At 43.5% G+C, this 17,738-nt stretch overlaps 2 protein-coding genes across 2 annotated transcripts in view; both read left to right on the top strand.

Moving 5' to 3' along the window:
- The window catches only part of si:ch211-158d24.2 (multiple epidermal growth factor-like domains protein 9), a 52,655-nt gene extending 50,418 nt beyond the window's left edge, over positions 1–2,237 (top strand). The window contains exon 6 of the mRNA XM_052068241.1: positions 333–2,237. Coding sequence (XP_051924201.1) covers positions 333–850 — 518 coding nt within the window. The 3' untranslated portion in view covers positions 851–2,237. The remainder of the gene's footprint in view (positions 1–332) is intronic.
- A 1,477-nt stretch (positions 2,238–3,714) lies between these two features.
- On the top strand, positions 3,715–10,852 carry LOC127602293 (tumor necrosis factor ligand superfamily member 15-like). Its single transcript, XM_052068363.1, has 4 exons — positions 3,715–3,986; positions 4,459–4,489; positions 4,568–4,618; positions 10,259–10,852. The coding sequence occupies exons 1-4, from the start codon at positions 3,825–3,827 to the stop codon at positions 10,669–10,671; spliced, it is 657 nt and encodes a 218-aa protein (XP_051924323.1). The 5' UTR covers positions 3,715–3,824; the 3' UTR covers positions 10,672–10,852.
- The last annotated feature ends 6,886 nt before the right edge of the window (positions 10,853–17,738 follow it).

Here is a 17,738-nt window from a genome sequence, read left to right as displayed (position 1 = left end):
GAAGCTCCCTGAACTTGTATGAAAAGCAATTGCCCCCGAAACCTAACAACTGGTTGACCACCTTCAGCAACAACAACTGAAATGAAACTTTCGATGTATTTGGCAGGGTACTTACTGTACCTCTCATCTCTGGTATTTAGTTCGGCAGTTTGGCCTTTTGACCACTAGGTGTCAGCTTTTACCAGGCATACGCCACACAGACTCTCGGCAGGACAGTGGTGGCGTGCTTCATGATGGGAAAAACTGTTTGGCGGCGGTTTCTTTAAATGAACAGACCTTGACTGTTGAATGAAGAAAAAGATGCAATTGTTGAATGTTTTTTCTCTCCTCAGCGCCTCAGCGTATTCCCACACCAGCAGGTCGGCCCAAAACAGAGGCCCCTTCGTCCCGTACAGCTTCATCCTCCAGCAGCAGTGCGACCTCCACCAGAGCAAGAGGCATCCTGCCCGCCTCCACATCCAGCGGCAACTGGAGCATGACACTGAGCACGGCCGCCACCACTCAGGCCCTGCTGACTAGCCTGAGCAGCCCTACCGACAATACCACAGCAGCTCTGACCGACGTCTCCTGGACACAGTTCAACATTATTATCTTGGCCGTCATCATCCTGGTGGTGGTCGTGCTCTTGGGCTTCGTCGGTGGGGTGTACACTTACAGAGAATACCAGAACCGGAAACTCAACGCGCCTTTCTGGACCATCGAATTGAAAGAGGACAACATCAGCTTCAGCAGCTATCACGACAGCATTCCTAACGCCGATGTGTCAGGCCTCCTGGAGGATGAGGCCAACGAAGTGGCACCCAACGGTCAGCTAGCACTTACCGCACAGAGCAACTGCTACAAGGCTTAGCGCCCCCAAACCCATCCCGGGACTAGACTCCTTACATTTACAGATCACATAAAGCTGCTGCAAAGTACCAAATACAAAGCTCCCACCTCATGTATGACAGACCGCTGTCTGCGGCACTTCGCAGCTCCTCAAAATGACCGTGATATCAAGCCACAAGTGAGAGAATACATTTCCTCTTTTTTTTTATGTGATTTTAACGGGGTCATCGGTGAGCAGCGTCCAAAGAAAAGTGTTTTATTATTGTCGTGTTTTCAGAAGACAGTGTTTGAGTTGTTCGGGAATTGGAGCTTGAACCGTTTGCTGAAATAACAATCTGCTGAGCACCAGGAGGACTTAGAGTAAATGAGCCAGGCTTTTTCACACATTTGTAAAATGGACGTTTGACTGCTTTGAGTGGATCACGCTTCCTGTGATCTTAAACTGAGACAATGATTGTTATTTAATTACTTTTGGCGCTGTTATGAATTATTTATTTGGTTGACGTTTCATCCTTGAGAGAAATGCTGCACATGTATGAGGTGTTTGTTCCTGTGTGTTGTCGAATGGTAGGTTTCGATGACCAATTAGTTTTTTCATGTATAGTTTCTGATTTGAAGAGAGGGGACAATGAAGGCTGCTGGCAATTGCTTCAGTTGTTTATACCTTCCTATCTTTTTTTCCTGAAAGCATGACAGTGCACCTGATGTATCCCAGAGGAGTGTTGTTGTTTTTTCGGAGGCCTCAACAACCATTTATGAAAACATACAACTGCAGGCCAGTGACGTATAAAGTGCTTGCGGAAAATGTCAGCGTTAACAGTCTAATCCGCTCTTTTGCTGAGGTTGGCAGCAACCATTTGAAAAAGTGCTCATTTCAATGTGGAGGTGGGGCTTGAAGACTAAGCCTCAGGTAAATTATCTGTAAAACATCGATAATATTCAAATATAAACTTGGTTATGAGCATGTCTTAAACTCATCACCTGTACATCAAATTTGCACTGCTGTGAAATCTTTATCTTGCTCTGTGTTGCTCCGACTTCCATCGTTTGGCTGTGCACATTTTTATCACAGCAAATGAGTAATGCTAATTGTGAGACTTAATTCCTCAGGTACTGGCTCTTTCCCTAATGTGATCTCTGTAAATGTGTACAGTGATCGAATGTGAATAGTTGTACAGGTAGAATATTGCGCGTTCGCTGTCACTCAGCGGGCTCCCAAGCGCTCATTCACGAGGGAGCCATGTTGTAAGCCAGCCCACAGCTTTTTATACGTTTTCTTTTTCTTATTGTCACTGTCATATATGCAGATGGACGACTCAAATGCACCGCCAACTCGAAATAAACAATGGAATGTGAATAATATCCCAAAGTCAGCGCTCCAACTTGTAAATAAAAAGGATTTAACGGTCTTTGTGTTTCTGTCATAACGAGAAGCAACAATGACCCCACACCAAGTGTTCGGGCAGGAGTCCTTTTATACAACTAATTACCAAATGACCAACAGGTGTGCAGCTGCCAGGGGAGCCCTACAGTGCCACCTGTTGGTCCCTAAACCGAATCATGACAATATACAGTCAAACCTCAGTTTTCGAACGTCTTTGTTCTCAACCAAATCGGTTTTCGACCAAAAATTTAGAGTTTTTTATGCCTCGGATTACAACGAAAATCGGTTCTCGAACAAACTGAGCGCACTTGAATGCGCTGCTTGACTCCTCTCGCCTTCCTTACACGAGGAAGACGAGGAAGTGACGCTTCCTCGTGTAGCGTTCCATTGTGAGCAGACGTGTTCAATAAAGATTTTTTTTTTCCAAGAGCGTGGTTCTGGTTTTCGAACAAATCGGTTTTCGAACAGCCTTCTGGAACGGATTATGGTCGAAAACTTAGGAGTGTGTGTGTGTGTGTATATGAGATCCGCTTATCCTCACAAGGGTCGGTGCTGGAGCCTCTCCCAGCTGTATTTGGGCAGTGGGCGGGGTACACCCTGAACTGATGTAGTGCCCTCTCCAAGTCGGGGATGAGATCTTGCCCCAAGTTTAGGAGTTTAAGTATCTTGGGGTCTTGTTGATGAGTGAGGGCAGAATGAACAGAACATATCGCAATTATCTTCCCTTGTGAGGATAAGCAGATTAAAAAATGGATGGAATTTTTTTACAAAAGGTCATGTTGAAGCAGGGATGGGTTTGAATTGAGCGATTCCAATGTTTGGTCCTCGAGAACTCCTGTCCAGCCTGTTTTACATGTTTCCCGAGCTCCAACACACGTGATTCAAATGATCAGCTCACCTGCTAGCCTGATAACAATCCTCTGGCCCATTAAAAGCATTTTCATCTGAAATGAAGATATTCATGGAAATAAAAATACCTGTTGGCCATTTTCAATTTAATTCATTTTTGCCAATCAGTTGTTTTATTTCTTTATTCTGTTTTATTTTTGTAGCAATAGATGGCCATCAAAACGACTCATTTTCTCCTATAAATGAAAGAAATAATGGCCATAAAAAACTTTTTTTTTTACTGCCATTTGACATTTTTTTGCCAACCGAATTTTTCATAATAGGTGTCATTGAAAGCTGGTGTTGTGAATGGTGTGAAAAAGGTAAAACCTCCAAGCAATTTTTATTTTGTGGTAATGAGAGCAATGTTTTTTAGACTGTAGTCTACAATTTTGTAGACATGGAGGAACGTTGGAAACCAGCGTCTTTCCCCATACTTCATATTTCTTCTTTCTACCTACATTCTTGCTGCTGGAGGCTGTAAATGTCCCCAGTGTGGGACAAATAAAGGATATCTTATCTTATCCCAAACTGGAAAACATTGCTGCCTACAGGCCAGAAAGCGCAATTGCTGCTATTTTAAGGTCGAAAGCAGAGCGCAAGAGAAAGGTGGAGCCAACTTTAGCGTCATGGGGACGTCACCTTGCACCGTGGGCGATGCGGAGTTCATAAAATGAGATGGGGGGGACGGGAAATGTAGATCAGATACAGAAGGAAAGTCTTGATGGAGCAATTATCTCAACAAAACGTGAGGAGAACCTCTCGACTCGGACAAGAGCGAACCAGTTGCGCCGTGCATCTGTCGTTATTAATGATGAGCACCGCGCTGCTTGTATTAGTGTTCGTTGTGCTTAGAGGAGGATATTCCCAATCACCTGATTCAAAGGTAAGAAGCTCCGCTTCATAAAGCTCGCAGCTAGCATATGGCTCCAATAAAAATACAAGGTTAAGTCCTCTGAACTACTCTGAAATTAAGAAATAAAAGATCCTGCTACGATTTAATCTTCATAAACCTGTGCATTGAGATACAAGTTTAATCCATTCCTGCCACGCCCCCCTAAATGCAACAAAATATACCTGTAAATTATATTGTAACTCATAAAAACATACAAATAGAATGGAAATATATAAAAATAATATTGTTTTAAAAGGGGCAAAATCTATGTGAATTATTGGAAATATATATAAAATAATATTTTTTTAAAGGGGCTATATATATATATATATATATATATATATATATATTCACTTTTTCTTCTTCCTCTTGACTGCTGCTGTACAGTCCAAAAGAGTTAATTCTCTGACATTCTCCTATCAGCTGTGCACATTAACGATGTTTACGTTGGTTTCTTTCACAGTCTGTGGTGAATGGAGGCAGTCTTTCATCAGGTAATGCTATGTCTTTTCTTATATTCGTAAAATGCACAACTCTGGTGTAAATTACCTTTGTGTGGATTTCTGTTGCAGCCCTCAGAATCTGTCCACACAAGAATAAAGTCAAAGCTGCTATGCTCACAGGTAATGTTGTTCCTGTTAATAATATTTAATCCATCCATCCATTTTCAAGATCGCTTATCCTGAACAAGGGTCACTGGGCGTTGGGGGGCAGGGGGGCAGAAGGTGGACAACTACATCCTGATCTGGTCAACAGTCAGTTGTAGGTTGCATATAGAGATGAATGACCATCCACACCTACAATCACACCGTCACTGAGTGGGAACCGATCCCACGCTGCCTGCCCACAAGTCAGGCGTGTGCGCCACACAACGATGGCATTTAATATAAAATGTTCCCACTTAGTTACAATAACGATAATTCTGTCTTCATCAAATGGGCTACATTTAATATTTCTTATTCAATAAGTTGTCGAGTTTATTTGTATAGTCCTGCAATTGGTTGGCAACCGGTTGAGGGTGTCCCCCACCTACTGCCCGAAGACGGCTGGTATAGGCTCCAGCATGCCCTGCGACCCTTGTGAGGATAAAGCGGTTCATAAAATGGATGGATGGATGGATATTTACAGTCTTAAAAACATAGCTTCACAAACCCACAGTTGACAAATATTAGTGAAATCCACCAAAACCACCTTTACCTGACAAGTTAGTTTCCACTTAAGGAGTCTGAGTCATTTGGCCAACAAGGTGGAAAAGTCAAGAACTGTTTGCAAAGGTTTTGATGCCACTGGCTGCAAGGGGGTGTCTTGTCCAGGGAAACCAAGACATCAAAAGTCTTTGTACAACAATGAGATTTATTTTAGCTCCAATTAATGATGAAACACCATTTACAGATCTGTGAGGAGCGTACCTCCCCAAGCAGTGGGTTGCGGCTCCTCTTACCATTTATTTTTAATTCTTGGGAGGGGTTAAAGTCTGACGCACAACCTTGCACTGCAACGAACCTGCATGGCAACACTTGCCAACAATTGAACAGTTAATTATAAGATACAAGTTATGAAGTTAATTTCCGCTACAAAGCAAACAAAAGACACAGAGGAGATAAGTGCCGAGGTGTACTGAAAATATCTAACCATAATGTGGCAAGCCCGGGACAGGACCAAACCATATGGGAAAGGTCTGTTCGAGAAACTTACACTTATTCCAACTGTCAGATGAATTGGGGAAAACCTCAGAGAATTTTACATTAGTGTAGTGAGTCTTGTGCACAACTATAAATTGGAAAAGGTTGTGCCTTAAAAAGATTGAGGAGGAATAAACCAACTGTTACACTTGCTGCAAGTACTCTTGGGGCATTGTGGTATCTGAGGCTCTCTCCCAGGATTCCCTGGAAAAAGAAGACGGCCTCACGATGCCGTTCCACTGAGTCTGCAAATGTCAGAAATCTGCTGGATAAAGGTTTTGGGCAGATGACTTGGAAATCTGAGTCTCAGACAAGTCAAGTCAAGTCAAGTCAACAGTATTTATAGAGCACTTTCAAACAGCCATCGCTGCATACAAAGTGCTGTACATGGAGCGATTTAACATATACAATAAACAGTAAGACGAATCAGTAATAAGTAATAAGTAATAAGGCGGTAGAAAGCACCAAGCAGTAAAACCAATAGCAAATCTAAGTCATGCTGAGTCAAACGCCAAAGAATACAAGTGAGTTTTGAGGAGGGCTTTAAAGATGGGCAGCGAGGAGGCTTGCCGAATGTTCAGTGGGAGGTCATTCCAGAGAGATGGACCAGCAACAGAAAAGGCTCGATCCCCTCTGAGCCTCAGTTTAGTTCTTGGTACGTCTAGCAAAGACTGGTCCACAGACCTGAGGCGCCGGGCAGGGGTGTAGGGGCGTATGAGCTCAGAGAGGTAAGGTGGCGCGAGATTATTCAGAGATTTGAAAACAAAGAGGAGGATCTTAAAAATAATTCTAAAATGAATGGGGAGCCAGTGAAGGGATGCCAAAGTAGGAGTTATATGCTCCCTCTTACGAGTACCAGTCAAGAGGCGAGCAGCGGCATTCTGTACCAGCTGAAGGCGCTTGATGGAGGACTGGCTGACTCCAAAGTACAGGGCGTTGCAGTAATCGAGCCGGGATGTGACAAAGGCATGAATTACTGTCTCAAAGTGTTCATGTGAGAGGAGAGGTTTTATTTTGGCCAGCTGTCTAAGGTGAAAGAAGCTGGATTTAACAACGGCACCAATTTGCCGATCGAGTTTGAAATCACTGTCCAGTTTAAGTCCCAAGTTTGAGACCGTTGATTTCAGATAAGGAGATAGGGGGCCCAAGTCTACAGGATGGAATGTACAAGGTCCACTGGGGCCAAACAATATCACCTCTGTCTTCTTTTCGTTGAACTTCAAGAAATTTTGTGCCATCCAGGTTTTGATTTCTTCCAGACAGGATAGGAGTGGCCTTAATGAGAAGGTGTCTTTCTTGCTCAGTGGGACATAGATCTGGCAATCATCTGCATAGCAGTGGAAAGGAATACCATGTTTCCTTAAGATGGAACCCAATGGGAGCAGATACAGCGAGAACAGCAGAGGCCCCAGAATTGAGCCCTGTGGAACACCACATGACAGGGGAGCAGTGCGTGATTCAGAGCAGCCAAGGCTGACACAAAAGGTCCTGTCAGCTAGATAGGACCTAAACCAATCAAGAGCACTCCCGCCAATGCCCACCAAGTGCTGCAAACGAGTCAGCAGAATACTGTGATCCACTGTATCAAATGCTGCAGTTAAGTCCAATAAAACCAGACACACGTGGTCTCCAGAGTCATTTGCCAGGAGGATGTCATTAGAAACGCGTAACAGGGCTGACAAGTGCTGTGCCTGAAAGAAACTCCCCCTTATTCCGAGTTAGGCTGGTGAAATTACCCCAAGCATTTAATTCCGGTGTTATACGGACTAGCTGTGTCAGTCTTAACATAGTTTAGTACTGTATTGGCCCGAATACCGTATAAGACGGCCCTGATTATCAGACGACCCCCTCTTTTTCAAGACTCAAGTTTGAAAAAATATTTTTTGAACGCCAAATTAATTTTTATACCGAAAATAATTACAGTACATCTGAAACAAATGATTAGAACAATATAATTGAGAGAAAAAGCGTGTTATTTTGCCTCCTTTAAATCTAAAGTCAAAATCACATTCGTAAATGAATGGCTTCTGGTTTTTGAAATGTAAATTACATCATAACTTTTAAGTTGTTTTTTTTATCCTGGACTTAAATTATCCTCGGAAGAGGATAGTTCGAGCGTGTTTTTTTTCCCCCTCTCCCTACCCAGCGTTTTTCCTTTCTGAATTCTGATTGTAATTTCCCCATTGTGGGACAAATAAAGGATATCTTAACTTCTCCTCAGCTGCTGGTTATCTCTTCTATAATTTTCATCTGTATTCCTTCTTACCGCTATTTTTATTTTTCTTCTTCATGCTACGTACCGCTATTTTCATTGTTATTCTTTGTGGCAGGGGTTCACTTTGGCCTGGGGAGTCAAGTTCAGCATTCGCTAAATTGATATTGGGCGCCATCTAGCGTCGTGAATGGGTATAATGTCTAGACCCCAAATATAAGACGACCACCACTTTTTCAGTCTTATTTCAATGCAAAAAAGACTGTCTTATATTCAGGCCAATTAACCTGGCTTCCTCATCTTTGTTCATCAACGCCTTTATGAGAACGGTGCTTGTCAGATGTATAGCTTGTTCACCTCCATGGAGTGGATGATTACTCACTCAGAAGAGAATCCACAATTGGTTTTGCATTATTAGTAGCCAGCCAAGTTTGTGGCTAGCTAGCTGATTGTGGCGTTGAGTAGCACCGAGCTTGCCTCCACTGCCTGCGTCCCCAACGAAGGTGACAGAACTGCGTTGTGGCAACATTAATGTGTGCTTCCAGGGCAGCGGAGCTTTCTGGGACATTTTCCACGGTTCGGAAAATCTTGAAAGACTGTGATTCTCAGTGTTGCTATTTAGTGTGTTCTAATGGGGCCGCAAAATGGAAAATCTTGCTCAGTCACATATACAGTATGTCAAAGTGATGTTTTATCACTAATCATACTGCACGTTATCTCTAAAAATAAAATGGAAACAACTTATGAAATGAATGTCGACACATAAATTATTTAGAGGAATGCATGTATTTTTTATGTTTATGTGGTAATAAGTACTGAAATATGTTGAACATTGGAGCGAACTTGTGATCATCAGATTTAAAAGCTACATACGTTATTTCTCAGGAAAGGTGTGGAGGGGAGTTTTGCATGACTATAATTAAATGTTAATTTTCCTCTTGTACTCCGGTTTCCTCCCACAGTCCAAAAAAATAGTTATAATTAAATGTCATTGTTCCGTCTGCATTCCAAACTATTTGGTTTACCATCCTATTTTTTCCAATGTCATCAGCAAGATGATTCATGAATTCAAATTTCTGATCCTCTGAATTGCTCCCATACCTCTTGGTGTTGAGCCACTTTACACCAAGTGTTGCTGACTGGGTTGCCAGGTTGGCGTGAATGGAAAAAAAACCCCAAAACACTCTTATTCTTTCTTTCTTACGTTCCCTCCTAAAAAGGCAAACTGTTTTAAGATGCAGTTTTTAAATTATAAACAAGACTTTACTGTCTGGGAGTATTGTGCTTTTGACCCTGCGTGACTCAGCAGCCACCTGGAGCATAGTGGAATCGAAGCATGTGGAAGAAATCACATGATTTACTGCTTAGAACTCAGAGAGTTCCTATAAATAGATCACCAACATGAAAAGTTGTCTATGGTTAAAAAAAAAACAAATTAAAAAAACCTATTGCGACGCTGGAAGAAAATTTGACGCGGAGCCATTTCAAATAGAGCGGAGTCAGTACAACAAAGTAAACGTTTGTGACATGAGCAAGAATGTCCAGAGGGGGCAGGAGAAAAAATAAGTGTCTTCATGATCCCAAGCGTACGTGCAAATAAGTAAATGGCCTGGGCTTCTTTTGGAATAAATGTTCATAAGTTTTCACATATTTACTCCTATTGTTTGACAATCTAGGTGTGACCACAATCAGCTTTTAAGTTAACATCCTTTTGTTGAAGTTAACGGCTTCTGATAAAAGTTACCAGCTGCTAGTGAAGATAACATCAACTCAAGGACGACGCCTGTGGGACGTCAATAACGGAATCACGGATTACTGACCACCTCAGGAATGCACTGTGTATTCTGATTGTATTCCCCATTTGGAGGGCTCATTGCTGTTCTCAAACATGTGACCACTCCCCCACACCCATTAGAAGATCATGTATCAGGGACATCCTTTCAATAAATGCAAGGAGAGAAACGCGCTCTCTTCAGAGTTGCGCCGGAACCTGTAACGGTCTCCATGGCAGAGTCGGCTGGAGAGCTGCTCTGAGATGACATGGTTCATGGCGCTCTCTCTTGCAAGAAAGACAACCATGCCTGCCTCCTGAGTCTTCCTGTTCCTGATGTATTCTTGGCGTCTGACTACCAGCAAAAACCTAACAGCTTGACAAAATTAGCTCAGTGGTCGACAGAAGTATTTGCCAATTTAAAGAAAAAGCAGCCTAATCAATTCCGAGATCCTCCGCCATGCAGGATTTCAGGATTCACTGTTTGAGGAATTGTGCCCTCTGTTCCAATACTTTTGAAGGTTTTTGATACACCTCATGTATAAATGTTTGTTCATTTGAGAGGCTAAATGTTGCTTTTCAACTGTTATCCTTTTAGCTCCTCACGACAAGAAGACAGTTGAGGAATACCTTCTGTGGGAGAGTAAGAATGGAAATGCCCACCTTCAAGGAGGCTTCCGCTACTCCAATGGAAGCTTAGTGATTCCCACGAAAGGCTTGTACAGAGTTTTCCTGCAGCTCACTTACGAGAGCAACACCGAATCGAAATTTGATCTGAAACTCTCCAACACGGTGGTCCTTTACCATGATTCTTATCCCAGTGACGTGACTATCCTGTCATCCGTCGACACAGTAAGCCACAGCACAAAACAATGGAGTAAATCACTTCATACCAGCGGCATATTTTTGATGGAGGCTAACAGCAGACTGCGAGTGAAATCGGCGAACGCCAACCTCATTTCTTCGGAAGAACACCTGGTGTTCTTTGGGGCTGAACTTCTGTCTCAGTAATGTGGTGAAAATAGTCAAATGTTGCACAATATTGAATGGAATGCACGAGTGTCAAACACAAGTCTCAGGGACCAGATCTGGCCCGCCACATCATTTTATGCTACATAAATATATACATTGTAGTATATTGCAATTGTATTTTTTGTTACCAACCCCCCCTTAAAATAAATTGAAAAGTAGTAGAACAAACAATTTTTGACTGGGCTCTCATTTCAAAAATATCCATCCATCCATTTTTTACCCATTTATCCTCCCAAGGGTCACGTACGTGCTGGAGACTATCCCAGCTGTCTTCAGGCAAATGGCGGGCTGCAGCCTGAAATGGTTGCCAGCCAATTGAAGGGCACACAAAGACAACCAACCATTCACACCTATATCACACCTAGGCATAATTTTGAGTGTTCAATTAACCGACGATGCATGTTTTCGGAATGTGGGATCAAACCGAAGTACTCGGAGAAATGAACATGCAAACACGAAGGCCGGGGCCTGGACTCGAACCCTGCACCTCTGCACTGTGAGGCTGACGTGCTGAGCAGTCGACCCCCGGGTAGCCCATTCCAAAACTAGTTATCCATTAATTTGTTGTGTGTGATAATTTAAAGATAATTTAAAGCCATTCATATGGGTTCACAGTCATAATGGGCCTCCGTGGGAAACTAGAATGTGGTCGATGACAAAAATGAAGCTCACACCCCTGATGTAATGTGATGTGGTGTGGTTACAAGTGTAATGTAAAAATAGCTGCCCTCTTTGAACATAAAATTAAAAAAGCATAACTTTGATTATGAGTGATGACATGAAACAAAAGTACTGGGATACCACTCGAGTATTGAAGCCTCAGACAAGCAAAGGGTGCAATCAGACGGAGTGAGCACAAGAAGAAACCACAGGAGGGAAGAAAAAGCATCTAAGGGGAGCGGATCCACGCTGAGTGACTGAGGCCCCCCATGGGGAAACACTAGGAAACACTTTCTGTATGATTATTGTAAAATAATGAGACCCCGGACAACAGAGTGTTCATTATGTGCCGCTGTATTGAAAACTGCCGGCCGTACAATAAACGCACTCACTTCCCCCGTGCTGCTGGGGCAAACTATTCCGAAAAGAGGGAGGTTTCACTCCCCACTAACAGAAGCGTCTTACCAAACATTTAAAAAAAATCTTTATTGAACAATAATAACTCGTCTGTTCACAATGGACGCTACGCGAGGAAGCGTTTCACCAAACACGTCTGCTTTTAAAAAAAATTCTTTATTGAACAATACAAAAACATCTGCTCACAATGGATGCAACACGAGGAAGCAAAGCCGAGAGGAGTAAAGTGACATATTCAAGTGCGCTCAGTTAGTTCGAAAACCGAAATTTGTTCGTCATCTGAGGCATAAAAAACTCGAAATTTTGTTCGAAAACCGAATTGGCCGAGAACCGAGATATTCGAAAACCGAGGTTTGACTGTAATAATATCATAGTCCCATCCTGCTTCAAACAGTCCACCATCATCCCTGTTCCCAAGAAACCAGCAACTGAAAAACTGAATGGAACTGAAAAACTATATGCCTGTCGCTCTGACATCTGTGGGCATGAAGTCCTTCGAATGCCTTGAGCTGAACCACCTAAAGAACATCACCGGACCCCTGCTGGGCCCTCTTCAGTTTGCCGACTGGGCAAACAGGTCTGTGGAGGATGCCGTCAACATAGGGCTCTACTACATCCTTGAACACCTCGACAGCACAGGGACCTACGCAAGGATCCCGTTTGTGGACTTCAGCTCTGCCTTCAACAACATCTTCCCGGAATTCCTCACCTCCAAATTTCACCAGCTCGGTGTGTCACCTACAATCTGCCAGTGGATCCTCAGCTTCCTGACGGGACGGACACAACAGGTGAGGCTGGGAATTACATCATCATCATCATCAACACACACCACCACAGCACTGGGGCCCCGCAGGGATGAGCCCTCTCTCCACTGCTCTTTTCCCTCTACACCATAGGTGTCAAACTCAGGTCCTGGATGGCCGCTGTCCTGCATGTTTTCCATGTCTCCCTGAGTCCCTGTTGCAGCACACCTGAATCAAATGATAAGATCATCACCAAGCTCTGCGGAAGCCTGACAATGAACCTGCTCATTTGAATCAGGTGTGTTGCAACAGGGAGACTTGGCGGAGGTTGTTGTGGACACGGCAGGATCCTTTCACCGTCCTCTGCTTCCCCCAGGTCGTCCGCATGTTGGTTTGATTCAGGCTGAGATGAGGTGCAAAATCAGAGGTTGGAAATGGAGAAGGTCTTGCAAGAGGCTTTACTAAACGTTCAGGGTGATACAAGCAAGCGTTGTGGTCGAGGCACAAATGTGCGAAAGCAGCGTTCCTATACAAGTCTTATATATCCTGAGCGGGGCGTAACTCCTCATGGATATCATCTTTCCTATTATGGCCATCACCCTTTCTGTTTCTGGATTACAGTTTTAATATTTTGGGGGGGGGGGGGGGTTCCATTCCTTTTAATCATTTTTATGTTCTGATGTCTCAACATTTTGTCCTCATAAAACATGATGATACAGTAGATCATTGGTGGCCAACCCGCGGCTCGCGAGCAGCATGCGGCTCTTTGGCTGGTTCAATGCAGCTCTCACGCAACAAGCGTGGAAAACGCCTCGGCAGCAGCGATGCCAGTCAAACAAGGCGCCAACTTCACAGAATGTACTCCGTCAGCCTATCATCCATCCCGTTACTTGATTGACAGAGAGAGCAACCAATCAGATGACTGCATCACCTCTCATGTGCAAACAACGGCGCTAAGTGCTAAGCTATTCAGCGAATTAACTCTGATTTTAAGGCAGGGGTGCCCAATACGTCGATCAGAATTGACAAGTCGACCGCAAGGGGTGGGAGGAGGAAATGCGTGGGGAAAAAAAAGATTTGTTTGTTTGTATCTTGAGCTTTCATTCATTTTCGGCCCGTTCCGACTGTTGCTTATCGTGTTGTGCATGCAAATATGCGTGAGTGCACCTGCGTGAGTGCGAGCGTGTGTGTGTATGCTTGCACGTGTGCGATTGGGTCGTTCGTGAGATGTTGGTCGCTTCAAAATTCGATCTTTGGTCAAAAAAGTGTGTGTGTGTGTGCGTGTGCGTGTGTCCACGCGCGTGCGCGAGGAAGGGTATGATGTGGCTCTTTGCAGTAATTCAGTAAAAAAAATTGGCTCTTCATCTCTGCTGTAGGCAGCAAACCGCAATCTAGCCAGGAGACACACTTACAGAGTTGTCTGGTCTGTCTTGTGGCACCGCTGTGGAACAGCATTACCACAATAATCATTGTAGCTCCATCTCCGTACTTACTTGAACTACTGTCACTGATCTATACTCCACCACACCAGACACTTTACAGCGCTCAAGGACATCTGCACAATTGAACACTTGTTGAACTACAAATACTGCTACAGGTCACTTTAAAATGGTACAACAATTATCTGAACCAACTGCACAACTGTTATAGTATTGTATTATGGCTCACAACTGTCATTTGGTGGTACTACTGCACAGCAGTATCCTTACATTACGGAATGCCTTTTGTTGGGGGATAGTGGCCTTCTTTCCCCTGCGTGTTCGTTGAATTTCGGACGAGGGGCTGTTGGTTATCCAAATACAGGCTGGAGTCGATGAACAGTTTCTTCGAAGCTTTTAGACAATAGTGGTTTACAGACAATGGCTGCAGTGGTCACGAGTGCAAACAAGGAAGGGATTTACATCATATCTATGTTATCAGAAGGGTGGTACCGAAACACAAGGTGTGACATCAGAACTTTCGTTTCTCTTAGACCATTTGTAGTGACGCCACTCGAGTGAAACGCGACTCAGCAGTCGATAGTCCGCTGCTCTCCGCTGTGCGTGCATCAGCGCGGATGTGTACGCACGAACGTCTTTTGGCTTCAACCAAACAGTGCTGACGCAACGGACGTTACACATCAAAGAGCTTTGATCTACTACGACAGCTAAGCTAGCCTAGCCACGATAACAGCTAAGCAAGTGAGTTGACACGACACGACGCTCGAGGTCGGACGGACACGGTCTCCATCCATCTGTATTTTTCTCTTCTTTTCCATTTTCTGTCCAAATATATATATATATTTTTCTACAAAATAGCAGTCTCGTCCACGAAGTCTTTTTTAGTCGCACCGGGGTTTAGCCAATGTGTTTATAAAAAGACCAAAATCTCTTTCCGTTTCTTAACTTGTATCAACTGGTGCATTCCTATGTCTGTGCGTCTCTACAAGGTTTCCAGTAGGGAGTGTTTCAATTTTAAGTGATGATTGCTTCAAGGATGCAGAGTCTCGCTGCGAGCATGTGAAAGTTATACATCATGACTAAATATGAGCGGAATATACACTTCACTTTCCATACTTGTCACTGTCATGTCCTTGTTTATCGCAGTTGCTTGTTACTGATGATATTCGGGTAGCCTGTACTACCGGAGACACATTCCTTGCGTGTTCCACATACTTGGCCAATAAAGATGACTCTGATTCTGAAACCTCCTCTTAGAAACATCAACATACCGTTGATGTTTGTATGGCTTATACCGCTATGCGATAAGGACACCTCTGAACCAGTGGTGAAAGGAGACTTTGATTCTCTCCTCTTTCATCTATAGCCGCTTCAAACAACAAGGCACACGAAGGGGTAGTTGTTCGGGTTATATTACTGTTGATGTCTTATCTTATGTGTTTGGCTGTACATATTGTTTATCTCATGTTAAATGTTAATTTGCAAATCACATTCAACGTACAGTACAATATATTGAATGCGCTTCAAAGACATTTATTGTTCAAACTGATAAACTATTGTTTTTAGCAAATAATACAATACAATACAATACATGCTGATTTATATAGCGCTTTCACAACAGCGGCAGCTGTAACAAAGCGCTTTACAAAACAGTTAACATAAAGTAAAATAATAAACACAACACATAACATAAAACACGGACAGTCGTGCAGTCCTAACCACTTTTCCGTCACACGCTTTGTTGTTTGAAGCAGTTTGAGATGAAAGAGGAGAGAATCAAAGTGTCCTTTAACCAGTGGATCAGAGACGTCATGCTCAAAATGTGCATACGTCGGCTACAAGCTAAGTTTCAAAGTCAACAAGAAGCTGTGGCATCCATTGACGAAAAAAGAGATTGGTTCACTTCTCCTGTCCCATGGAAATCCATTTCAATTCCAAGCGGCGACTCACGGTTCCAAATACGCATCGGCGCTCTTCGCCAACGCTCCTCTCTCCTCATCCTCAACTTCAGCGGCCATCCATCCAGCCGCACCAACGCCAACTGTCCAACAGCGCTGACATAGCCACTGAACAAATCGGGGTTGTGAAAAATGCTGCCCATTACTGGCGCAAAAAACACAAGCGCCCCAGGTCTGTCCAGCACCGACAGTCAATGGCGCCGACATTCCTCCCAATCAAAATCTGTGCTGGTACAGGCGTGCTGCCGAGAAGGCGCAACCACCAAGCACAGATACTGCTCCTTTGACGAATGTCGTGGCCAAAAAGCGCTGAAAACAGTCCATATCAGGCCCACACAATGAAACAACAAACAACAAATAATCATTAACTTTCATGGCTGTAACACATTCCAAAAAAAGCTGGGTCGGCGGCATGTCTACTACTGTGTTGCATCACCGTTTCTTTTACCAACATTCAATAAAACTGAGGACACTAACTATTGAAGTGTTTGTTGTATGTGGAATTCTTTCCCATCTTGCTTCATGCACAGCTTCAGCTTTTAAACAGTCCGGGGTCTTCCCCCATTTTACACTTCATAATGCGGCACAACGTTCCAGTGAAAGACAGATCTGGACTGCAGGCACGTCAGTCTAGAACCCACCCTCTTTTCCCATGAAGCCACGCAATTGTAACATGTTGCTGTTAATTTATTTTATGGTGTATAGTCTAATATAAAATATAAATATAAACTTTGCTTGTAGCAGACGTGTGCACATTTTCAGCATGATGTCTCTGATCCACTGGTGAAAGGACACTTTGATCCTCTCCTCTTTCATCTATAACTGCTTCAGACAACAAAGTGTATGCAGAAAAGTGGTGAAGGTTGCACGACTGTCTCTGTCCTATGTGTTGTCTTGTGTTATTTTTGTTATTTTTGACTTCAAAATGGCGCCGCGAGAGTGGCTGCCTTTCCAGCAGCTCCTATTTTTTTGTTGTTCTACTTCTTCCTTTCATAACTTTGCTGCTGTGAATCTGGAATTTCTCCATTGCGAGACTAATAAAGGTTTTCTTAATCTTAAATTCCAATATTTGGATTCAAAATCTAAAACATTGATATAATTATAGTTGCCCGGTGGTTGACTGGTTAGCACGTCCGCCTCACAGTGGCAAGGTGAAGTGATCGATTCTGGCTCTGGCGTTCCTGTGTTTTCCCTGTGCCTGTGTGGGTTTTCCCCGGATACTCCGGTTTCCTCCCACATTCCAAAAACATGTGTGTCAGGCTGACTGAACGCTCTAAATTGTTCCTAGGCATGATGATGAGCGCGGATGGTTGTTCATCAATGTGTGCAATGTGGCTGGCAACCAGTTCAGAGGCTACCCCACCTACTGCCCGATGACAACTGGGTTAGGCTCCAGCATGCCCTTTTTCCTTTTAAACTGTCAAAATTACTGTGAAACGAAATTTATGCCCGATTTAAAAAAAGGAAAAAAAAGCTTGGCAACAATCTTGAGTGTGACTCTACACTGACAGTAATATTGTAAAGAATCATTACTTTAAAGCAGGGGTGCCCAAACATTTTGGACCGAAGATTGACTTTTTGATCAACCAACCTCCCGCGATCGACCCGTTACCGCGCATGCGCACACACATACACGCGCACGCCATGATTAGCAACAGCCTGAGACGGAGGCATGCGACACACTTTTGCAGCCTGTTAACTATCGTAGCTCCCACATACCGTTTTAAAGTGCTTCCCTCGCCCCTCTAGATTCCTATTCTTTGCCCTTGCCCTCGTTTGTTTTTGTACACAAAACAAACTCTGAATGAGAATAACAATGATAAAAGATA

The sequence above is a fragment of the Hippocampus zosterae genome, chromosome 6 (assembly GCF_025434085.1).
Source record: "Hippocampus zosterae strain Florida chromosome 6, ASM2543408v3, whole genome shotgun sequence".
Classification (NCBI taxonomy): Eukaryota; Metazoa; Chordata; class Actinopteri; order Syngnathiformes; family Syngnathidae; genus Hippocampus; species Hippocampus zosterae.
This window is presented reverse-complemented; position numbering and strand designations above follow the sequence as displayed.